The 24,337-nt window shown below is 55.8% G+C and overlaps 2 protein-coding genes across 6 annotated transcripts in view; one reads left to right on the top strand and one right to left on the bottom strand.

Annotated features, from left to right (window-relative positions):
* Positions 1–6,739, top strand: part of MTMR1 (myotubularin related protein 1) — a 67,414-nt gene extending 60,675 nt beyond the window's left edge. For all 4 annotated transcript variants that reach the window (XM_068532977.1, XM_068532978.1, XM_068532981.1 and 1 more), the window contains one exon: positions 4,646–6,739. In XM_068532977.1, the coding sequence (XP_068389078.1) occupies positions 4,646–4,807 (162 nt within the window). In that variant the 3' untranslated portion in view covers positions 4,808–6,739. The remainder of the gene's footprint in view (positions 1–4,645) is intronic.
* Positions 6,740–7,943: 1,204 nt separating this feature from the next.
* The window catches only part of CD99L2 (CD99 molecule like 2), a 105,091-nt gene continuing 88,697 nt past the window's right edge, over positions 7,944–24,337 (bottom strand). Inside the window, exons 8-11 of one of the 2 annotated variants that reach the window (XM_068532985.1) lie at positions 17,404–17,442; positions 16,802–16,921; positions 11,758–11,823; positions 7,944–10,584 (exon numbers count right to left, since the gene is read on the bottom strand). In XM_068532985.1, the coding sequence (XP_068389086.1) occupies positions 10,511–10,584; positions 11,758–11,823; positions 16,802–16,921; positions 17,404–17,442 (299 nt within the window). In that variant the 3' untranslated portion in view covers positions 7,944–10,510. The other variant, XM_068532984.1, reaches the window with a different exon arrangement.

Consider the following 24,337-nt stretch of genomic DNA (forward strand, 5'->3'; position numbering starts at 1 on the left):
TGGCTTGTAGACGGCCATCTGCTCCCTGTGCCTTTTTTTTTTTTTTTTAAAGTTTCATTTAAAAAAAAAAAAAATTATTTATTTATTTATTTATTTTTATTTATTCTTGGCTGTGTTGGGTCTTCGTTTCTGTGCGAGGGCTTTTCTCTAGTTGCGGCAAGCGGGGGCCACTCTTCGTCGCGGTGCTCGGGCCTCTCACTATCGCGGCCTCTCTCGTTGCGGAGCACAGGCTCCAGTCGTGCGGGCTCAGTAGTTGTGGCTCACGGGCCCAGTTGCTCCGCGGCATGTGGGATCTTCCCGGACCAGGGCTCGAACCCGTGTCCCCTGCATTGGCAGGCAGATTCTCAACCACTGCGCCTCCAGGGAAGCCCTCCCTGTGCCTTTTCACGTCATCTTCCCTCTATGTGTATCTGTGTCCAGATTTCCCCTTTTCATAGGGACACCAGTCATACTGGATTAGGGCCACCCTACTGACCTCATTTTAACCTCATTACCTCTGTAAAGACTCTCTCTGCAGATAAGGTCACATTCTTTGGTACTGAGGGTTGGAATTTCAACTTACGAATTTAGGGGCGGGGGGGGGGGGGACACCTGTAATAGTCCCCAAGCCCCACTAACCATGGGGAGGACTGAACCGTTCATGTCCCTCTCAGTTGCGTGGCATGTGAACGTGGACAAGGCCGTCACTTCACTAACCTTCCCTCCATGCTAGGAATTCGCTTGCTGTAGCCTTGGTTTCGGGCTCCGTCCTGACAGCGCAGCCTGCTGCTGCCTGGGGCACCACTTCCTGCTTGTGCACGGCTCACCACTCGCCTCGCCTCGCCTCGCCTCGCCTCGCCACTCGCCTCCTCTTTCCCTTACTGTTCCCTTGCTCCGTCCACCAGTTCCGTGAAGCTTCAGCTGTGGAAGCCCTTTCGTCCTCTAACCCTCTGAGTGAGTTGGCTGCGCTGCCCTGGAGACCTGAGGACTGTCCTCCAGAGCGTCACTATCAGGGCCTGTTCAGCACAGCACTTGTCCTTCTCCCGGAGCAGCCCCTGAACCGGGCCTCCCGTCGCCCCCCCACCTACGCCCCCGTCTCCTGGCCTGCGATGGATGCTGCATCCCGCCAGGGGCCCCTCAAACCCTCTGACCCCAGAACGCTTTCCCTGCCCTCGGCCTCACACCATGCTGACAGGGGACGCTCAGAGAACCTTCTCTTACGAAACCTTCCCTGACCTGACCCGCCCCTGCACTTACTCTGAGGGCCCAGCTCCTGTCACCGCATACGAGGCAAATGTCTAACGCGGGCATGGGGCCACTAGCTGCTTCCCGCGTTGAAGTGGCCAGGGCAGCGGGCACGTCCACACCGGCGCGGACATGCTGGGCGCCAGCAGGGCCAGAGCACATTTCTACCTACTGAACACCAGGGTTCTGGAGTTAATGTGTGTTTTGAGTAGCAAAAATGCCAACTTTTAGGAGTTGTAAAATGCTCCCTTTATTGAACAACATCTGAAGTTGAGGCACAGTCTCAGCTCTTTTCCCATGAAACCAAACAACAGTATACAGTTAGGCAACTTCTTTGGTCAGCGGTCAGTATTCGAAATACAGGTTTTTCAGTTTCGTGGCCAGTAAGCCATCAGTCACTAATTTCAGGCGTCCTGTGCTCACGCCTGTACTGACGAGCACCCCTCCTGTTAGTTCCATGGCATCTGGAAAGTTAACAATCGGCCGTGGCCTTCAAAAAGCCACCTCACGAGCATGGTCCCCAAACCTGTCCCCTTCCCTCTTGTGAGTAACCCACGCGTCTTGAGACCCTGGACTCGTGCAGCCAAAAAGTCAGTCCTGCGACGGCCCCTTTGGCGCCTGGCGGCCTCCTGTCACGCGCCCCGCACCCCCCCCCCGCCCCCCCCCGGCCTCTGGGTCTGTCATCTCAGCTCCCGGATTCCCTTCTCCGGGCCACAGGGACAAGGTGGTGTTCATCGCCATTTCCCTCTCCTCTTAGATTTGGCATTCTGCAAGGCTGGCCCCTGACACAAGCGCTGTTATGAGATTGGATCACCCCCAGGCGAGCTCCCGGCGCAGCGCTCCGCCCTGACCCGGTGCCCTGACCCGGCTCGTGGTCTTAGGCTGCCAAATCCAGGGCCCCTGGAGCGCTGCTTTCCAGTCTTGAGTCGCTTAGGCACCCAAGCCTTCTGGCAGCTCCTTCCTACGTGGCGTGTTGTTTGTTAGCAATACACCAGGGCTGAGGTCTCCTACCGCCGCGCCCCCCTCCCCCACCCGGCTCCCTCTGCTGGCGCTACCAGCCTGGCCCTGTGCTGGTCACGAACTTGGTGAGGACAGGGCCCAACTCCTTCTTCAAGCCTGCATGCTGCGCGCTCCTCTGTTCTCGAGAGCACGCGAATTCGTACTCGTCTGAGCGCACTCAGCTCAGGACGATCGTGAGAAGCACAGGCGTTGCTGCTCCGGGATGAGGCTCTCGGGGGCGCCCCGGCCAGGGCCAGACCCCGACCCTGGCTGTGAGTCAGTGCCCGCTGCGCGGAAGGCCCCCAGCCTCCTGAGACCTCGCAGGGGTGCGAGTGGCAAACGGATCCCTACAGAGCCCGGCACAGTGCTTGGAGGGCTCAGGGGGTGGGTGGTCTAGCTTTGTGCGTCCCCCCTGCATCTTCAGGTGAGGACTTGATCGCAGGGGCTGTGGGCCACCGCGGCTTTGCAGGAGGCTCACGGTAGCAGCGCAGCACAGCACAGGCACGGGAAGGGCAGCAGCGGGGCCTGGCCAGGGGATCAGCGTGAAGGCTGGTGTCCAGTGATGGGGCAGGGAGCCGGGCTGGGCAGAGCAGAGGCGGGGGCAGGAAAGAAAGGCAGGGGCACAAGGCGGCTGGCCTCTTTGGGGAGGAGGGGGTAGGATAGCCTGCCTGGAGGGGGCCGCCTGGGCCTCCCTCAGAGGATGGCTGTGTGGGGACTCCCGTGGCGTTTAGTGTCACACGTGCTAGCGCTGGGCGACTGGCCCCGAGATGGGCATCTTCTCAAACGAGCATGCCTTTGATCTACTGTAAATGAAGATAACGTGTGACAAAAGATAACGAAGGCTGCGTGGAGACTAAGATGAGAGTCTCGGGCCGGGGCGGGTGTGAAGTCGCGTGTCACCCGCATGGCTCGCCTCTCTGACCCCAGGGCCTGGCTGTTGGTAACGGTAGCTTGATCGCAAAGCGACTGGAATCAAGTCCCACCAAACGGGAAAATACCCAGTAGGTCCGAGGCTAAGAGGGGAGCTGTTGCCCGCCTCCCAGTGGCCTCTCCCTGTTTGGGGGGCCTTTGCCACGGGCCTCCCCCACTGCCGCCCCCTCTCCCCTCCCTGGGGCCGAAGTCAGGAGTGTGTTCTGAGCCTCTTCTGGGCGGGTTACCGGGCACCCTCGCGCGTCGTGGACACCTGGCCGCCTCCCCCGCCGCCCCTGCCTTGTCTGGCTCTGTCGTCCCTGTCCCTCCGCCCCTCATCCCTCGCATGCGCTCACCTCTCTGGTCGCTCACTCTTGGGTCTCGCGTCTCTCTCACCTGTCTCCTACCTTCCCTCTTCGTCCACTGGGTGCTCACCACTGGCACCCCTGATGGGATGGCTCCCAGACTTCGTGGGGAGGTCATGATGAAACACGCAGGCGTGGCAGGAGTGCAGAGTCTCCAAAAGGCCCCCGCCCAGAGCCAAGTGCCCTTCCAGCCTGTCCCTGCAGGATGAAGCCCAGCCTGTGAGCGAAAAGGGTCGGGGGATGGTGCCCCAGGCAGAAGGGACAGCACACGTGCGGCATCTTCCAAAACCTGGAAGGTTCGGGAATGCAGGAGGGGAGCAGAGGCAGGACTCGGTGAGGGCTGACCAGGGGAGGCAGGCTGGGGTCAGACCACACAGGGCCTTGAAGCCAAGGTCAGGATCTTACCTGCAGGCCTGCAGGGGGAGGCCAGTGGAGGCTGTTCATGGCGTCCCGGAGCCTGGCCAGGGCTCAGGGCCCAGGCCGGTGGCTGCTGCCCCTTCGCCCCTCAGGCGGCGACTTCCCTCCCCGGTCTGCTTCGCTCCACGAGGGCAATGCCAGCTCTGGGCTGTCCGGGCTGCGGCAGGCGCCCGGGGCAGCTTGCGAACTGAGCGCGGGAGGGAGTGGCCGCTGTGGCCAGAAGAGTCGGGCTGGGAGGCTGGGAGGCCCCACAGCCCGGGAGCACTGTTCTCGTCTCTGTGCTCCGCGCATCGACGGGTGCAGGAATCGGCTGGGGCGGGGGGCGGCGCTGGCGTGGCCGGCACAGGCTTTGTGCGCAGGGACGGGAGCCAGTGGCCTGGGCCCCTCCCCCGGCACTGCCCCCTCCAGGGCCTTCTGCCCGCGCCCGTCCAGGCTGATGAAGACACGCGGCCGCGAAGTGCAGGAAGTGCTGGTTTAACAGCAGGGTTTTCAGTCAGCAGCGCGACGTACGGAGATGCAGAAACGGAGGTGCAGGGGGTGTGCGGGGCCACGGCCATCGATGCTGCTGGGTGGTGGCCTCAGCCGAGGGAGCACCCGCTGGGCAGGACGGCCAGGCCACGGCTCGCGGGGGAGGCGCCCCTGTGCCCGCGGCGGTGAGGGCGAGGGGCGGGAGGCGGGGGCCGGGCTGGGGAGCGGCGGGAGGCGGCGCTGACCCGCGTCTCTGCCCGCAGACGCCCATCCACCAGAACCTCAAGGAGCTGCTGGCCGTCCGCGCGGAGCTGCAGAAGCGGGTGGAGGACCTGCAGCGGGAGGTGGCCGCGCGCGCCTCGGCCTCGTCTGAGCGGGGCTCCTCGCCGTCACACTCGGTCACGCCCGTGCACACGTCGGTCTGACGCCGCTGTCCCTGCGGCCCGGGGCGGGGCACCTGCGACTTGTCCGATTGAGGCCCGTGCCCGCCACGTCTCAACGGCGCTTTCCACCAGTGACCGACCGTGTGCTAGGGGACAGCGTAAGTGCTGTTGTGTCGTCAACACCCTTTTCCCTCCTGCCAGCGCCTTCCCAGGGCCGAGTGGGGGACACTCGAGCGAGCGGAACGCAGGGCTCAGGCTCAGGCTCAAGGTGGGGAATCCTCGTGAAAAGCCACCCCGCTCCCCTGGTGGCCACGTGGCAGCCCCGTGGCTCCTTCCAGCTCTCCGCTCCCCCTCCAGGGCTTTTCAGTTAACTCTGTGCCGGGGAAGACAGGCCGTCACCGTCTTCCCCAGGGCCTCCTCGCGCCAGGGGGCCTCCGGTACCACTTCTTGTTGTGTACATATAAGGTATTTTTAAAAAAGAGAAACAATGCCTTTATTTTCCTACGTCCTTTTTTTTATGTTTAGACTAGCCACCCAAGCACCCAAGGAGGCATCTGCTTGACGGGACTGGGTGAGGAATTTTCAAACCAAGCTCATGCTAACTTTGACGTGGTACATTTGAAGCACAATTTGAATGTGGCCACTTAAGGCCATGTGTTCCGTCCTCACCCGACTCTGGGACCTGCCACTTCCTACTGCTGACTGACAGCTCTCTGTCACAGCGGGTCTGCTCTCGCCTGTTATCTGCTGTCTGAAATAATCGTTCTCGTTTTATCGAGATCCCTTCAACTCGGTTTATTCCCGTCACTGCGTGTCGGTATTTTAAAGCAACCACTGCGCTGTGACTCCAGATGCCGAAAGCAGAGCACTCGCCTCCCTCCGTTTCCTCATCTCAGAGCCACTCAGGCCTCTCCTCCCCATCTCACACCTTCACTCACCGGCTGGGCTCTGGGACTCCCATCATCAGTCTGGGCAGGAATTAACTGAGCGTCAGCTGGTTCATCCACTAGAGCCAGAGCTCTGAGCTGCTCCGCATGGCGCGTCATGCAGAATCTTGCACATTTGCGCCCCACCCTCCTCCTCCTGGTGCCCAGGGCCGCGCCCATTCCTGCCAGCCCCGCCTGGGACCCCAGCGCTGCAGGAATTAAGCTGGCCTTTGAGTTGGGGGGAGCTCATCGGGTCAGACCTGCATGCAACTGCCTTACTGTAGCATCTGGTTGGTTTCAAATTCCTGGATGCTACCCAGAGCCCTACACAGCGACCTGATTTTCGACAACGTCATTCTTAAAGGTTTCTTACACTCAGATACTTATCGAGAGGAGACGGTTTCAACTTGGAACCTTCTGATTCCTATAGAAAATTATCTGGTATCTATAAGGTATCAAATATTTATTCGAGGTAATTTGATAACCTAAAATCAATTCTCCATTTTTATCATCTGGGGGATTTGCTTCTAAACTGTGTTTTAATTGACATAACTTTTGATTCATGCTTCCCACGTAGCTGAAACCTTATTTATGAAGGGATAAACTGGATTATTCATTGACATACTGATCTTTTTTAAATGGGGACCCATTTTTTCCCCAGAAATAGCACATAATCCCCAGCTGCACTAAGACTGCCAACCTTGGTGTGGGCTGGAGGCGGCTTTTGACAGAGCCAGCGAAGCCAAGTGGGCCATCCTTGCCAGTGTCTGTCGGCATCCTGGGCCCTAGGAGGACCCCCAGAGGCTCCCATTCGGTTTGAAAGCAGCACAACAAGATCATTTTCCTTTGTGTGTTCCTAGCACAGAACTGTTTCTAAAACAACTTGAAGTACAGTTTTGTTACCTAAGCACTTCTTTTTTCGGTTTTATTTAAGTAAGTGTGCTAGAATGTAAAACCTTTATGGTTCAGATTTTTAAAGAAGACTGGTGCAGTATTTTATTTGCGTCATCTGATGCACTGTATTTCCATCTGTAATTAAAATAATGTTTGCGCTCCGTGGTCTCATTTTTTGTTTGTCCTTTTAAGTTTTTTTTTGGTGATTTTTTTTCCCTTGTGGAAAATTAGTAAACATTCAATACACGTCATTTTATTATATGCCAAGCACAGTTAGCTAGTTAGTGCATGTAAAGTACCCTTACGTGATTTAATTCATTTACTAGGTTGTAAGTAAGTAAGTGCAATTTATCATAAGACTTGAGTGTTTGTTTGTTTTGGCTGAAATGGGTAACTATTCTGATTTTAAAGTCTGAAACGCCCCTGCACCTTAACCTTGAGAAAATGCTGAAGATGATGTGAGGAAAGGACTGGACCCCCTGAGGCGCAGGTGTGGCCCCGAGGAAGCAAGGCCAGCTTTCTAGCCCATGAGTCCTAGCTCTTAAGTGGGACAGACTTCTGAGAAGCCCTGGGGACCCCTCCCCCCGCTCCGGAGTCTCCGGAGGGAATGCTGGCCTTTACGGGGCTGTAAGAAAGAGGCCTGGACGAAACCACGCCGGCCCCTGCGGCTCACCCTTCTTCTAAGGCCTGGTGTCCCTTTCCTTCTCCACGCAGCAGTCCCTGCAGCCGTGGGCCCCGGCAGCGACAGCCGAGTGGCAAGGCCGGGAGGGCCACAACTGCTGCCCGGCAGAGTCACGAGGGGGCTGGGTTTGAGGACTCGGTGCCATTTTACTACAAGGCCGCTATGGCAGGAAGGCGCCACCCAGCGCACTGTGAAGCCCTGCCAGCGGCCCCCCGCACCTTCCTCACGCTCTCTTCTCAGTTTGCAAGGCGCACCGTGTGACAAGCGCACGCCTCGTCCGCAGCAGAGCACGCTGCACGCGCGGCCCCGGCCCCGCTCCGCTTTCTCGGGCTCAAACAGCCACACGTCACCCGAGTCGACCCCGGCTACTGGCTTTCTTTGAAGAAGGCAGAGCAGTGGGCTTAGGAGTCGCGAGTTGGGGGCCTGCCTCTGCCCCTCCCTAACCCCCCCGTGACATGGGGCACGGCCTCAGCTCCCTGTGCCACGCAGGGGACCGCCCCCGGGAAGCCCGACACGAAGCCGCACAGCAAGAGGGGAAGTGCAAGAGCCCTAACCCTCTTGAGAAAGGCCCTTGGCTGGCGGGGAGGGGAAGGAGGTCGCCTCCGTATAGTTAATCAGGAAAAACCAGCATCACTTAACAAAGGGAGTGCCTTCACACCATCAGAATACAGGCATCTGTTAGGTTCCGTTTTGTTTAATGCGAACACGAGAGAGCTTACAATTCACAATTAAACACGAGCACAGAGAAAGTATCGGGGATCCTGAGGTCAGTGTCCACCTCTTCTTCCTCAGAGAACTGGTACTGACCCCCACCCCAAGCAGCCGAGGCGCTGGGCCTGGCGCTGCTCTCTGGGCGCCATGGGGGGAGGGTGCCCAAGCCGGCTAGGCAGTCCTGCCTCCTTCCCCCAGGGGCTCGGAGTTGCTACTGTAAACACTGAGCCCCCTCTCCCCGTCCCCAGTTAAGCTGACAGTGATCAGATACTGTCAGCTGGCCTTTCTAGCTCACTCACCGTCTCCACTACCAGCTGGGACGGGCCCAAGCCGGTCGATGCAGCCTCCAGGTGGACACAGCTACAAGAGCCCCCGGGCATCAGCCAGCATTGGTCCCCCACCCCCCCGTCCCCAGGCTGTGAGCCCTGCAAACGGCTGGGTGAGTGACTTTCAAGGCCTCTCCGGTCACTGGCACAGCAGGCTGGGTGCTGGGCTCTGGGCTTGCCACACAGGGCACCGAGATAGACAAGAAGAGCGCGATGGGTCTCTCTTAAGCAAAGTCAGTGCTACCGAGAAAACGGATTTGCAGAGGGCGCTGACTTCACCTCACAGATAGGATTTCAGGGTCTTCACCATCAGATGAGCCTCGCCGCAGAGCTAAGGTGGCCCACGGGGGGCGCCGTGCCTGGCCATGCCCAGAATCACACGGGCCACGTCACTTCCTAGTCACTGCCGTGACTGACTTCTCTATAAATGTCCACCTTCCCAGTGGCTGGGAGAGAAGCATCTTACCACACGCCAAGCGCTGCCTCGTCCCCTTCTTTAAAATGCTTGGGAACGTTGGCGAGCAGCCCTCCTAACGCTGTGAGCTTCCGAGCACTGCCCTGATCCCTTCCCAACCCCTGTTACTCAGGACACGGGCCCTCCCTGGGCCCTGAGGTCACCCTGTTTTGCATTCATAGCTTGCTGTCACCTAAAGTCCCTCAGAGCCGCCTCCAGCCCAGCAGCACGGGGGTGGGGACATCAGCCCTGGCCAGCCTGGAGAGGGACGAGCCTGGCAAAGCTGACAACAGCCTGTCCCACGAGGGCAGGGCGGGGAGGTCCTGGAAACAGGCAGACCTCACCAGCGACCGCTCTGCTGCTCACTTCCTGGAGCTCGGGGGCCGCACACGATCCAGCCTGCCTGGCATGAGCCTGCAGGCGGGGGCGTCGGGGGGCCCACGGCACGCCCTGTATAACACGAACACACGAGGCCATCTAAGCTGCGGGGTCTGTTCAGATGTCAACCGTCTCCCTAAGAAGTCGGAGTTGCCTCATCCCAACCTAGCGGACGTGAAGGGGCTGACACAGCAGTCCTGCAGCACGTGAAGCTGGATTAGTAGGACCCCGCCTTCCTGCTGACTCACACGATGCTTCCAGAAGTGCTCTCTGACACCGCAAACTCACTATCCATAGACGGTGGCTCTAGACTCTAGCTCAGCCGGACAGCAGCGCTCCCAGGATCAGGACCACACGTGGGCCTGACAAACGTTCCAGGAAGGCAGCTCTGCTCCAGCCAAACACGACAGCGGCCGCAGGTCCGGGTGCCCCGCGGGCCCCCACGCGCTGTCCGTCAGAGGGCAGGCAGGGTGACTAGAGACTCACCGAGTCCGGTGAGCTCCCACACCAAGCCAACGCCCCTCTCCCCTCCCCTCCCCACTACGTACGTCTTCAGGCAAACAACGGGCATGCTTCAGGCTCTGATGCTCGTTCTTGAGGTCTGTAGCTTTTGCTACCAAAATAAGCACACACATGCCCCCAGCCCCAGTAGAAAACTCACTGCCACAGCATAAATGATCCCTCAAACTAATCGTGTCAGCCTGGAGACCACGTCCGGTCCCACGGCATCATACGGGAATTAGGCCTGAGAGCCACAGCCTCCTACACATCCAGAAGATTCCTGAACTCTCAAGGCAGGGATACTGTGACGTGCACGTTTTCACTTAAATGAAAGGCCACCACTTGTGCCAGCTCTTGGGAAGCCCAGCGGCATAAGGGCTGCAGCTGGAAAGAAGGACGGAAATAAAAACACCCCTGGGTGTGGCACGTGAGCGGTGTCACCCGGCGCTCACCGGCGTGCTCCTCGCGGCCGCAACCCCTGCCGACAGCCCTTCCAGGTCACCGCCAGGACTGCCTCCCGGCAGAAACCCACCCAGCAAGGCAGTGCAGCGGAGGGGATGGCAGGGCCCCAGGTTCAGACTCTTGCCCTGCAGCACGCGTGGCCTCTGGCCGCCCTCCGCTCGGTCTCCCCCTTCCCAGCTCACTAAGGATTTCCGCAGAAAGGCTCTCCGGAGGCCGTGCGGCAGGGCGGGTGCACAAGCCAAACTCACGAACACCCAGAGCTCGTCCGGAAACTGAGAAGGACAAGAAGCCAATGACATCGAAGGAGCAGCATGGCAGCCGTGGGTCCAAACGAAACAAGGAGCTGGGTCCCAAGCAGCGGCCCTGTGTGCCCACAGCCTGCCAGGCGGAGCGGGGCCTCACGTCAGCCCCTCAGATCCGGGGCGGCTCCGGCGGCGGCGGCGGCGGCGGCTCCACGGACTGCGTCTGCAGCGCTGAGTATTTCACTAGGGACAGGAGAAACCCGTCAGCAAGGAGTCATGTCCAGCCCACACGAAGACACAGAGACACAATCATGTCCTTCCCTGGGCACAGAAATCCGGTTCCCCGTCTGTCTGTCCCAGACAACTGGCCCCTGGCGCCCGCTGTGGCCCTGGAGACGAGGAGGGAGCAAATGGATCCTGTGACCAGCTCGGCCTCCACTTTCTCATCTGTAAAGTGGGAATGGTCCTGGCGGAGTGACTGGGAGGAGTTTTTTCGATTTTTTTTTTTTTTTTTTTTTTGGCCACGCCGCGTGGCTTGTGGGATCTCCGTTTCCTGACCAGGGATTGAACCCGGGCCCGGGCAGTGAAAGCACCGAGTCCTAACCACTGGACCGCCAGGGAATTCCCAAGGGAGGAGTACTTTTAAATAAAGCACATAACACAGCCAACTGGCCCATGGTAGGCACCAACACCGTGGTGGCCAAGAATTGAAAACATGAGTACAGTGACTGCAGCTGTAGAGTCCCTTTCCCCACGTTTGAAATCCAGCGCTATCGAGTCCATCCGGCATTCTATCCTAAGTGACCGGATGGGGCCCTGCGCCCACCGCAGCCCTGGGCGGTCCCTCCGGCCGCAGCCTCAGCGCCCAGCCCAGCAAAGGCACGCCTGGGCTCCGGTCTCTCCCGCCCACCCCGGCCTGGAAGCCCTTCCCCGGCCTCGGCTGACGCCAAGCGTCCTCCTCCCCTTCTCCGTGAAGCCTTTCCCGGTCGCCTCGTTGGCATTCTGGGGCCACAGGCTGCATCTGCCTTGAGAGGTTGGCCACTGCAGGCCGGCAGCCTGACGTCACGCAGCCTGTAATCGCTCACCGCACCCGGCAAGTGCCTGACGATCACAGGACGGCGGGGGTGGGCCTCCCTCTCGCCTGTGGCAGTTTTTCAGATGGAAAGGGCCCGGGTCTAGGTCTAAAGGTCCCCACAGCTTCCGTCGGCATCTGGCCGGCGCGAGTCTGTTTCCGCTGGCGGGGAGCAGACGCCCTGGCTGTGGCCCCCGTGTCCCTGGCGTCAGCCCATCGTTCTGGCTGGAAGTTCTAGAAATGGACGCCTCTGAGTGTCCCGCTTTCCTAGCCCGGTCCCGCTCAGGGCTGCACCCACCCGCCAGGCGGCCTTCGGCGGGGGACGGTGGCCTGCAAGTCCTCACCTTGGGGCTCCTCACACACAACGGCCTCCAGGTGCTCCCCCTTCACGTAGTCCGCACTGAGACCCTCTGCAAAAGGCAAAGGGCGGAGTTGGTGACTGACGCGGAAGCGAAGGGTCCCCGGCCATGAGGGGGCACTCCTGACCAGGCCCTCCGTCGTGGTGAAAAAGCCCAGCCCCCTTGACGAACGCAGACCCCTGCAGCCTGGGCCCCCCAAACGTCTCTGTCCCCTCATCTGGGCGGAGAGCGGCTGGCAACGCGCTGCCCTGCCCTGGACTTCTCACCCTCCTCCTCAGATGTGACGTGCGGCAAAGGCCCCGACACCCATCCCCGTTGGCAGGTGCCACCACGTTGTGAGACTGCGGGCCACACAGCAGCTCCGCCCGGCAGAGGGGGCACCCGATGGCAGGGCTCAGCGCCACCCCTGGGTCCACGTGCTGGCCCAGGAGCCAGGGAGGCAAAGAGGGAGCCAAGCACTGCGTGAGTGACTGATGGAGACGGGGCAGGGCAGATGGCTGGATGGGCTCCGCCGGGCAGCAGGAAGGCGGCTGTCTGGGCCCCAGAGTGGAGGGCCCAGGACCCACGGACGGCTGCTCTGGTCTAGTGAGTTATTTGGGCTTCCTCCCCACCTGCGTCCAAGAGGGACCTGGGGACTCTACAAAGCATCCTCTGCAGGCCAGCACTCAGGCCGCTGCTTGGGGAGACTCAAGAGGCCATGTCTTGTCCCTGGATAAGCCGGGGACTGGAAACCTCCTCAGAGCCCTGGGCCTGTGGGAAACGCAGGCCACAGTTCTAACCAACCGACTGAGCAGGTGCCAGCGTAAGTCACTCCGCCATCCCGGGCTGTGTTCAGGCTCCTCACGTAGAAGGGACGCCTGCCTGCCCTGGTGCTCGCTGGGCTCAAGGCGGGCACCAGATGGGCCCAGGAAAAATGCGGGTGTCGCTTGTCGGCAGGTGTGGGGCGGGATGGGTGACGGAGCCGGTGCAAGCTGTTCCCAGCGGATGGGCCAGGGCCAGGAGATGCGCCCTGAGCCTCCTCATCTCTGCGCAGCTGCCAAGCTAGCATGCGCCAGACTGCCTTCTGCCCATGGGCAGGCCTCTGGTTGCTCCACGGGGATGACCGCCAGTGGGCATCTGAGTCCTGAACAGGACCTCCACGCCCGCCCCAGCACCCTGAAACGCACGTGGAAAACTAAAGATGGTCGTGGTTTCAGCCAAGTCGGTGAGCGCCAGGGAAGGGGACGGGCGCGGGGTGGAGAGTGGCGACAAGGAACGAGGGCAGTGGGGGGTGGGGGGAGGGGAGGGCAGGGGAGGGGAGGGGAGGACGATGAAGTGTAGAGGCCAAAGCAGAAGAGCAAGATGAGTAAGTCAAAGCACGTCGTTACCTTGACCTTCTGCTGCATCTGAAGGCAAGACACAAAGCTTAGGACCCTGGAGCAAGAACTCGGCCCCCGGCAACAAGACACGTGGGCTTTCCACGCGACACGCCGACCCTTGGCACTGAGGGCAGAGACGTGGGGAGCAGAGGGTCCCCAAGGCTGGGACCCCTTTGGTGGCAGTCGATACCGCAAGCCCCTGAGCACCACTGCGGGGTCAGGCCCTCCTAGCAGTCAGTGCCATCCCCCAGGGCGTCCCCGTGCGCCGGGTGCAGAGCAGCTTCTGCCCTGCCTTCCCTGACTTACTTCCCCGAGGAGATGGCTGAGGCCACTCTGGGCAGGCGCTTAACAGAAAGCGTGGGCATGAGAGTCCTGTCCCCCGGCTTCTCGGGGGATTAACCACCCAACGGACATCCATGGGGCTCCTCCTGATGCCAGCCCAGCCTAGGTGCCAGGGACACATCAGTGGCTGAAACACACGCAGTCCCCCACGGAGGGCGATGGGCTGGGGGGTGGGGCAGCGGCCGCGGACACAAGCCCACAAGCCCCGTCCCACCCCAGCGGCTGCACGGCGGGGCAGCAGGGGGCGCTGTGGCGGCGTGCAAGGCAGACATCTCCGCTGGCCCACAGGCTGGGAGGGCGGGAAGGCTGCCTGGGAGGGTGTCCCAGGCCTGAAGGAAGAGGGCTGCTAGGGGAGTGAACGGGACGCCGGGCGGGATGCTGGAGCAAGCGGCGCCCACTCGGGTAAGTCAGTGCGGCTGTGGAGAGGCTTCTGGGGACGGGGCCACGGGCGGGGAAGAGAAGGGATGCGGCTGGAGCCAAACCATGAAGGGCTGTGAATGTGAAGCTCAGGGGCTGGGCCGGGAGGAAGTGTGCATTTGAAGTGGATCCCGCCGGCTGCTCAGAGCAGGGAGAAGGGTGGGGGAGACCGGGGCAGAGGGGGGGTGCTGATGGAACCATCCAGATGGAGGACCAGGGCGGTGGCGGTGGAGAGGTGCGGCCCGAGAGCAGAGCTGCGCACGAGCCCCAGGAACGGGGACCCCGCTGATGTCATGTCAGGGGATGGAGGACCCAGGAGGGCTGGTGGGATTCATAAGGGGGGGCGGGAGTGGATACAACTTACACACTTGGAAAAAAATGTTGGTAGCACAGCGGGCGGACACAGGAGCAACGGGGGGCTTCTTCAAACGTGGGGATGCGCCGCACTCAGTTCCCTTCTAAGGAAACTGGGGGTGATGGTGGTACTCGCACGAGTGTCCAGCTGAGGGGCTCAGGACAGTGTGGGTTTAGCAATGACAAGGACATCACCGACAGACTAAGGGGAGAGGACCGGGGGGAGGGCCACCCACCCTCAGACGGAATGGGGGGCTGGGGGAGGCCCGCAGGTTCCGTGAGCTTCCTGGGAGCCCCCGTCAGCCCTGCAAGCACGCTGGCCCCCCTGGCCTGGGCCCCCCGGCACCCAGCCCAGCAACATAACACCCTCACCTCCAGGCCACCCTCCAGAGAGAGAGGTCACATCCAATCGCTCAACTCTATGTACCAAGGCCTTCATGTTCTCACATTTTATTGGGTTTTGCCCGCTAATCCAGTTTGCAAAACCTCACGTCTGTTTGTTTCAGGAAACAAGTGTGAAAATAATGTACTTTCACCTGAGTGCCCCCACTGGGACAGACAGACACAATCCAGACATCTATTCTTGGCTTTGGACATCAACCTCTTTCCCCCTCCTTGTTCCCATCTACTGGCACCCCTTCCCTTCTACATTCACCGCTTCCCGTCTTGAGTGAGTTCCTTCAACAATCCCCTCAGCCTCTGTCTCCTCAGCTATAAAATGAGGGTGCCCGGCACTGCTGCGCCATTGGGCTGTGGGAGTGCTCAGGGCGGTGACCCACACTCAGTGCCGGGCAGTGTCAGGCGCTGGCGAGCGTGGAGCGTCTGGGAAGCCATGCTTACTGTAAGTTTAGGCCCAGCTTTTAGTTTCTCGTTTACCCAACATGCATTTTAAAGTCTCAAAAGCCATCCCGGGGCACACGAGCCACCTGGCCCAGCTCTGCAGTGGCCACGTTATTTGACAGCCGTGGATTGCACTCATCTCACTGTTAGGGTTACAATGCTGAACTGGGGTGAATGGTGGCCCCTAAAGGCTATGTTCATGTCCTCACCCCTGGAACCTGTGGATGTGACCTTATTTGGAAAAAGGGTCTTTGCAGATGTGACAAAGTTAAGGATCTCAAGATGGGATCATCCTGGATTTAGGGTGGGGCCCACACCTAAATGACAAGTGCCCTTTAAGAGACAGAAGATGACACAGACACAGAGGAAAAGGCCACCTGAAGACAGACGCAGAGATCGGAGTGATGCAGCCGTAAGCCAAGGGATGCTCGGGGCCACCAAAAGCTGGAAGAGGAAGGAAGGATCCTCCCCTAGAGCCTCCAGAAGGAACCAGCACTGCTGCCACCTTGATCTTGGATTTCTGGCCTCCAGAACCATGAGAGAATAGATCCGTTGTTTTAAGTCTTTTGAGCTGGGACAAGTGATAGCTCTAAGGCCAACCCAGCCTCCAGCTCTGCACTCCCTCTCACTCTTCCTGTTCACACCACTCTACAGCCAAGCTTTGGGCACGATAGCAAGTGGGTGGGAACTCAAGCAGGGCAGCCATGAACAGCTGTGCAGGTTGTGTGCTATGCACAGCCTGTGGAGCACCAAACACAATGGAGACGGCGGCAATATCCGCACACAAAGCATTCTGGGACCCAAGTCGTTTCCTGGGAAGCTCAGGTCCAGGCTAGAATTAAGCGCAGAGGCCCAGAGCAAGGGAGGGGGAAGCCTCACAGGGGATGGTCCTGAGCTGCAGGAAAGAGGAAAACTATGGCTGAGTCAGGGTCCCTCACTTGAACTAAAAATCGCCTGTCTTCAACCAGAGACACTCTCGGCAAACAGCGACACATCGACACTGTGCTTATGAAACCATCAACAATGGCACCCCCACGGGGCTCCCCCGACACGGGGGTCCCGTGGCTGGGCTTCTCAGACACATTCCATCTGTAACTATTCAGTTCACACACCTCGGATAGAGTCACAGCTACAGCCTAAAATGAAAGCCGCCTATGTTACGAAGCTGGTGTGTAAGGGGGGGGCAGGGACCACACTCTCCTCTTCCTTTAAAACAATTCATGATTCTCTGGCTCACGGGGAGGAGCGGGGGCACCCAGGCAGCGGGCAGCGGCTCCTTGGGATCTGAGAGGGAGGGGAGGGCTGCCAGGACCTCCGAGGTCCCGGGGACGCCTGCCTTCTGCCTCCGAAGGGCCCACATCCCCTTGGGTGAGGTCCGAAGCCACGTGGATATTCAGGGGCTCTCCTGTTCTACGAGAAGCCCACGGCTCACCCTGGGAAGATGAAGGTCATTGGGCCCAGCCCAGTCCTCTCTTCCAGGCCGCTTTACACTTCAGTTTGGCCGAGGTCTGTCCCCAAGGGTTTTAAAATGTGCAGCACCACCTCCACCTCAGCCCGGGGAGATCTGCTGGGGAGGTGTCTCGGGCAGGCTGTGGAAGGTTCCTGAATCTTAACTTGCTCGGGGTTCTGCCCCTTCCCCTCCAAAGCCCTGGCCCCTCTGTTCACGTCGAGCAGCGGGAGGGTGCAGCCACGGGCGGCCGCAGGGCGGGTCCACTTACGCTGAATGCTGAAGCAGAACTTCTTCTGCTGGTAGGAGATATAGCTGGAGACAGCGCCGATCAGGGCCATGGCCAGAGCACTGGCCACGCCGGCGATGGTGCCGGTCTCTGCGGACGTGCCTGGGGAATGGAGAGAGGCGGGGTCAAGCCCACGACGCCACGGGGATCGGCTCAGGCACCTGGCTCTCCTCTAGCCAGCGAGCTAAGCTTGTTCTAGGGCCCGTGACCCCCAAGCTAGTGTGCGGGGCTGTGCCATTTATACCGAAGGGCGTAAAATGACACAGTGTGCCCATGTGTCTACCAAGTACTTCCCGTTTGCCGTAAGGATTTCCATATTGAGCGGCTTGAAAGGTGGCCGTGGAGGTGCTGCAGCCTCCACCCCGCCAGCTGAGGCCCAGACAGGCCAGCGGGCTGCCCCCGGGGCCACTCCCCTGGGATCCAGAGCTTCACGCTTAATTCCTTTAAAGGGCTGCATTCCTCTGCTGGTGGCCTCACGGACGGGTCTCTACCAGGAACCGTCACGGGAGGGTCGGGAAGACCAGCTCTGAGAGAAAGCGGGCCAGTTTGTGGTTTCCAGCAGAAACCTCAGGACTCAAACTCACCGGATCCTGAGTCTTCCCCGCTGCCGTACTGGCCGTCACCTGCAGAAAGGACAAAAGCCGTCAGTGTCCTCCGTGACCACCAGCTCGGGGTCGGGAGGGACAGCCCCTTCCCGACTGGCTGAGCCCTTCCGGGTCCACCTCTGCCCCAGGCCCCGCCAGCACAGCCCCCGTGGGCTCTGCCCTGACTGTAGCAAGACCTGCTTCCTTAAGCCTGTCACCTGCCAAAGCCCAGGTGGGACGTTTTATTTTTGAAATGACAGCGACTGTGCACTGAGAACGTGTTACATCCTGGCTCTTCACACGCAGTCCGCCGGCGCAGGTGCGCCCAGCAACCATCCCCAACAATAGCGCAGGGAGCAGAGGTGCGCAGGCGGGGGACCTGCCGGCAGGTGGCGGAGCTGAGCCCACGCCAGGCGAGCCTGACTCTGAAGGATAGCACCGCGTGGGTCCCGTGCATCTAGTGTCCCCTGTAAAATATATTTATCGTTTACCTAATTATAGAAACACTGTTATGTAAAACTTTGTTTTAAAAAAGGACGAAAGACTAGCATAAAAATATTTCATCATCCTACTACCCAAAGAGATTTACAGTTAATATTTCAATTTCTTTTCCTCCTGTCCTTCGCCCTTTTCCTGGTTTTCTTCAAATCCAGATGCTTCTGCTCATGTAACTTAGGTACACACACGGTGCCCTTACGACATGCTACAGGACTAAGTGATAATCAGGAGTTTTTTAAGGGCCATCCACTTCTGGCTTGGCTTATAGTTTGAGTTGTTCTTGGAACATAAACCAATGCAGGCTGACAGTCGCCTATCTAGGATTTTGAAATTCAAAAGGCTCTGAAATATCACAGAGATGGAGAACAGATTAGTGGTTGACAGGGGTTAGGGAGGGTGAAGACGGAGGGAGTTGGCTGTGATGAAAAGAGGAAAACGGGAAGGATCCTTGTGGTGACAGAAGTGTTCTTTTCTTGACTGCAGTGGTGGTCACACAAACCTACATGTGATAAAATTTCATAGAACGAAACAGACACTCTCACACACACACACACACACCCTGCCCAGACAGCAGCTCCCTAACAAGCAACCGGTGCCATTTGGGACATTAATTAGCCTTGAGCACTCCCTTCACGGCGCCCTCTTCTTCTCAGGACATAATGCTCATTAATGGAGGGAGCCCGTGTGCCCAGAGCCCAGGGTTCTTGGGGGAAACTGCTCTAGTATGCTGGGGCGGGGGGGGGGGGAATGTAGGTGCATGAATTGTAACAAATGTACCCCCTCCGGTGGGGCATGCTGCTAATGGGGAGGCTGGGGGCGCGGGGAACTCTCCGTACAATGTGCTCAATTTTGCTGTGAACCTAAAATTGCTCTAAAAAATAAAGTCTTTTTTTAAAAATAAGAGTCTTGGGGGAGAAAATGAGGTTTGCTATGTTCCCACCTGGGACTGAGTCCTTGAGTTAAATGCATTTTACAGACATCCATGATTGGAAATGAATGGTTATTTACAAAACAAGGAACACTGGCATTTTCAAAAACACAGTCACTGCTGTTGGAGGAAGCAGAGCAGAGAGGAGGACATGAGTCACCCTGTGCGTTAACGTGTGAGCAGCGAGGTCACCTGTGAGGACTTGGAGTCCGGCTGCGCTGGCCCATCACTGGTCCCTTCTGCTGCGCCGGAGGTGGCTGTCGTCAAGGGTAGCGGCGAGCCCCCTCACAGGCGTCCTCTGCTGACGTGTTCGTGTCGCTAGATTTCCAGATAGGAATGAGCAATTCAACCCACTCCTTGGTTCACCTTGAGCTGGAATGAAGCTGAGTGTTCCCAAGTCTCCCTTTCCTGATTAATTCTTGATCATGAGGATTCACAACAACTTGAACCTCACAATCTGTATGGCCAGGAGCTACGAGGGTGTTACATGAAATGTAAACAGGAAGGCCCCCTGATCTCCAGGGGCATCTGGAGAGCTCTGGCTCCCCCTGGCTGTCAAAAATATTCAAATGCTCAATTCTTCAGTCTCTAGGAATCCCTGACTATCTGACCATCTGTGATTGGACAAAAGCGTTTTTCTAAGAAGATGACAAATAAATGTTACTCCCTCCTCAAAAAAAAATGTGATTCCCATCCTGTGGGTTACTCACTGCTCAGATGGGCACGTGGGCTGAGATACTAAGAGGTTAAAGAACAACTGGAAAATAAGACCCCACTCATTCTAGATCCTTCCATCCCTTCTAGTTGCATGAGCCTGAAGTAAAGTCGGCCACCAAGGCTTGCCATTGGAGTTAGCCAAGCCAATGTCACGGTTTTGATCCCTATTTGGCTACTGAGCTCCATTCACTTCCCCTGAGCACAGGCTGAACCCAGTTCCTTTACGAAATGCATGCCATGCAAAAAGTGGTATTGGGACAACTGATGACCCACTGGCATAACAAATTTATCCAAACCAACACCACCAATGGAAGTAAGTTTCCAATAAATATAAAATGGATGAAGCCACTATGAGAAAATGTAGGACAACATTTATATTGTCTTGGGGTAACGAATGACTTTCTAAACCTGGCCCTCAAGCCAGGAGCCTGAAATGGAAAAGATTATATCAAAAGTCAAAACTTCCGTACTAAAAGCACAAGATAGGAAAGGGAAAAATGGATAAATCGGACTCTGTCAAAATTAAAAACCTTTGTGCTTCATAGGACATCATCAAGAAAGTGGAAAGACAGCCCACAGAATGGAAGAAAACATTGGCAAATTCTATATCTGACAAGGGATGAGTATTGAGAATAAAGAACTTCTACTACTCAATAAAAAGGCAAATAATTCAATTTTAAAATGGACAAAGGATAGGAAGACATTTCTCCAGAGAGATATACAAATGGCCAATAAGCACACGAAAAGAGCTCAGCATCATTAGTCACCAGGGAAATGCAAATCAAACCCACGATGAGATACCACTTCACACGCATTAAGATGGCTAGGATCCAAAAAAAGGTAAATAGCTGTTAGTGAGGATGTGAAGAAATTGGATCTTTCAGACAATGCTGATGAGAATGTAAAATGCTACAGCTGCTATGGAAGACAGGTTGGTGGTTACTCTCAAAGGTAAACACACACAGAGTTTCCACAAGACTGAACAATTCCACTTCTAGATATATATATATATATATATATATATATATATATATATATATATATATATATATATACATACACCCAAGAGAATTGAAAACACCTGACCACACAAAAACTGGTACACTGATTTCATTGCAGCATTAGTCGTAAAAGCCAAAAAGTGGAAACCACCTAAAGGTTCATCAATTGATGAATGGGTAAATAAAATGTCTTTGGAAGGTATGAAAAGAGATTAATAATCCCTAATGTAAAAGGAGCCCTTACACATAAATGAGTAGAAAATGGGACAATGGGCATGAATAGGTAATTCACACAATGTATTAAGAGTGTCTAATAAGACAGAGGTGAAAAGTGTTTCACTTCTTGGATGCAAAGAAATGGAAAATTTAAACAGGATAGCATTTTGTACCGATCAAATCTGCGAAGAGTACAAAACTAAAATACCCAGTGAAGGTTGAGTATATGAGCAGACGGGCAGCTGTTTCCTTCCTAGTGGTGGAAATGGCAGCTGGTACAATTGTAATGGAATGCCATGTGGCAGTACACTCGAAGAGCTGCATCTTTAAAAATGTACACCTCCTGTGACTCAGCAGTTCAAGTTCTAGGAATTTGTCTGACAGACAATTAAGGTTTCATACATTTGGCGATGAGGAAGTTCATCCCAGCGCTGTGTACAGTAGTAAAAAGCTGGAGGAAAAACCCTCTCTGTACAAATATAGGCCCTGGTTAAAGAAGTCACAGTGAAACACAATATTATGCAGTGGTTGACATGATTTTTTAAAGGACTCCCTAATACAGAAAAAGATATTCAGGGTATTATTGAATTTAAAATACTGGTTTTAAAAAGGCAACACGATCCCATTTTTGTAAAAATATTTACGAATATATACTTTATGCATAGAAAAAGTACTGTGAGCATATACTCCCAATTGTTACTAGTGATTCTCCCTAGATGGTAAAACAATAAACAACTATTTTTCGTAGAATTTTTCAAAGAATGTTTAAAATATGCAAGCCACGTGCAAATTTATCTACATCTACTTCCCCACAACTGGAGAAACAGTTCAAAGAGGTTATTTCACAGGTCACTGGCAGGACCTTCATTTTCATGGACAATATGTTTTGTATCCTCACCTGCCTTCTGAGTTCACAGTTATACATCACAACTACATACCAAAGAGTCTAGAGTCACCTTCTATTGTACTAGAAGTTCCCCGGTACAGCGTATCTCAGATTACAATTTGCTTTGAGTATAGACACCTATACATGTAGATAGTTATGGAATGCCAGAGCTCTAGGGACCACTGTCATAGCGATAGTGACTGCCATAGCTGTAGGGACTGCCACCATAGCTCAAGGGACCCCGTAGCTATAGTGCCCACCATAGCTATAAGGGCTCCTATAGCTATAGTGACCACTGTAGCTACAGAGAACACTGTAGAACAGGAGGCATTACCCTGTTGTCAACAGAAATGTTACCTCAGCATCTTCCAACATAAAAGAACAATACACACATATTGATACATACAGACATATCAATCTTGAGTCGCAACAGCCGCATGCCTGTCAGACAGGGATGCAATGCACCGACGTGTCCCTCACTGACAACAGTGCAATTCCAGGCTCACAGCCAGTGCCTGACACGTCTGATTTGCTACGGGCATGGAGAGCCACGTGACAGTGGTAGATAACAGCTAGAACGGCCGAGGGGGGACGTTCAAGTGTTTCAGGACCTTTGTAAGTATGCTAGACTTCCAGCAGCCACAGCTAGGAGTTTTAGATTTTTTTAAAAATTATCTTCATTATTAAAAAAGTGGCAGCAGAAATGCAAAGTAAAATTTTAAAAAACTGAAAAATGAATAAACAAAGGGGGACAAACACTTGCTTCAAATGACCCATGGTTACAAAGTCAAATCGAACTGAAAAGAGTCAGCCAGAACATGGCTCCCTAGGCTAACCACTGGGGATGCCATTCCTCACTGTTCCAGAAAGTCTCCAAAGGCCCAGATCTCCTCCATCCCCCACCTCAGGGAAGAGAACGGTCACCCTACCCTCTAGATAACGTGACAGGTGCCCCAACCCAACACTGAGCTGTACACCCCACCTACCTATGGCAAGCTCCCAAGACACCAGAAGTTATCTCAGAGAAAAGCCCTGTGTTCACGCTGCGCTCGTGCGTGCATGCGTGCGTGCGTGTGTGTGTGTACGTGCACGTGCATGTGTGTTGGGGGCAGGGGCTCTGAGGGAGCACGTGGGTTTTTTCACATTCTAGAACACTAGAACCAGAGAGCTGTTCTTCACATCTGAAACATCCTATTTCTTCGTGTTATGAAAGCTGAAAAAAATACAGAAATGGGTCCATAGAGAGACATGGAAAGGGCTGTCTGGGGGCAAGTCCCTAACTTTTGTCAGCTCCCAATAGAAGGCAATGTTTCTGGGGTAAGCCCTTCCACTTAAGCTCTTTTGCCATGATTATGTTCCCATTGAGACCCAATTCCCTGTTGCATGATGAGATCAACTTAATGGCTCGGAAGAGACCATGACAGGGCCCAGATATTTCGAGTCAGTGACTGTAAATACAGTAAAAATGGAAGAGGAACGATTTCTTTAGACTTGGGAGGGAAAGTAGATAAACACAACGTGGTATATCTATACAATGGAATATTATTCAGCCGTAAGAGGAAATGAAGGACTGAGCCATGCTATAATGCGGATGAACCTTGAATACATGCCAAGTAAAAGAAGCCAGACACAAAAGGGCAAATGCTATACGATTCCACTTAAATGAGGTACCTAAAGTAGTGACATTCACAGAGGCAGAAGGTAGACTAGTGGCTATTAGGGACTGTGGGCAGGGGAGAATGGGGCATAACTGCTTAATAGGTACAGTTTCCCTTTGGGAAGGTTCTGGAGATGGATGGTGGTGATGGTTGTACAATATTGTGAACATACTTAATGCCACTGAATTGTACACTTTCAGTGATTAAAATGGTAAATGTTATGTATGTCTTACTACAGTAAAAAAAAATTTAAACTCAGTCAGGAACCCTGGGGGCCTGGAAGACTCTAGAAGACTGGAGGTTCCAGGTGGGGAGCAAGCAGAGGCCTCAGCAAGGCTTCGCATGCGTGGTATTAGAAGAGAAACACATGGAATGGAAATTCAAAGGCAGGAAGCAGTCTGCTGAGTCTGTCCAGGCACCCGCGAGACAAGAGGGGAGAGCAGAGGAAGCCATCTGTGCAAAGCCCTGGAAGGCAATCCAGGACCGAGGCTCCTGGGCCCCAGAAGGCTGCAGCTGGAGGGAAAGGGCACTGGAAGCTACAGTCAGTTAACTGACCACCGCCAAAAACAGCTTCTCATTTAACCCTGGGAAGTAAAGGTGATGGGTTCCCGCTTCACACGTGGGGACACCTGCACACACCTGGAGGAGAACGTCTACATCTCTTTAGAGGTATGGGTTTTGGCTCTTGCCTCTGGTTTTAAGAACTACATGCTTTGGCCTTAAAAACTACCATCTGGGAGTAAAAAGAGTGCTCAAGCTGGTTCTAATATGAAATTTTCTTTTTTTTTTTTTAATGATATTCTTGTCTGCTTACATTCTTTTTATGTATGTATGTATGTATGTATGGCTGTGTTGGGTCTTCGTTTCTGTGCGAGGGCCTTCCCCAGTTGCGGCAAGCGGGGGCCACTCCTCATCGCGGTGCGCGGGCCTCTCACCATCGCGGCCTCTCGTTGCGGAGCACAGGCTCCAGACGCGCAGGCTCAGCAATTGTGGCTCACGGGCCGAGTTCCTCCGCGGCACGTGGGATCTT

This window comes from Eschrichtius robustus, chromosome X (genome assembly GCF_028021215.1).
Source record: "Eschrichtius robustus isolate mEscRob2 chromosome X, mEscRob2.pri, whole genome shotgun sequence".
Classification (NCBI taxonomy): domain Eukaryota; kingdom Metazoa; phylum Chordata; class Mammalia; order Artiodactyla; family Eschrichtiidae; genus Eschrichtius; species Eschrichtius robustus.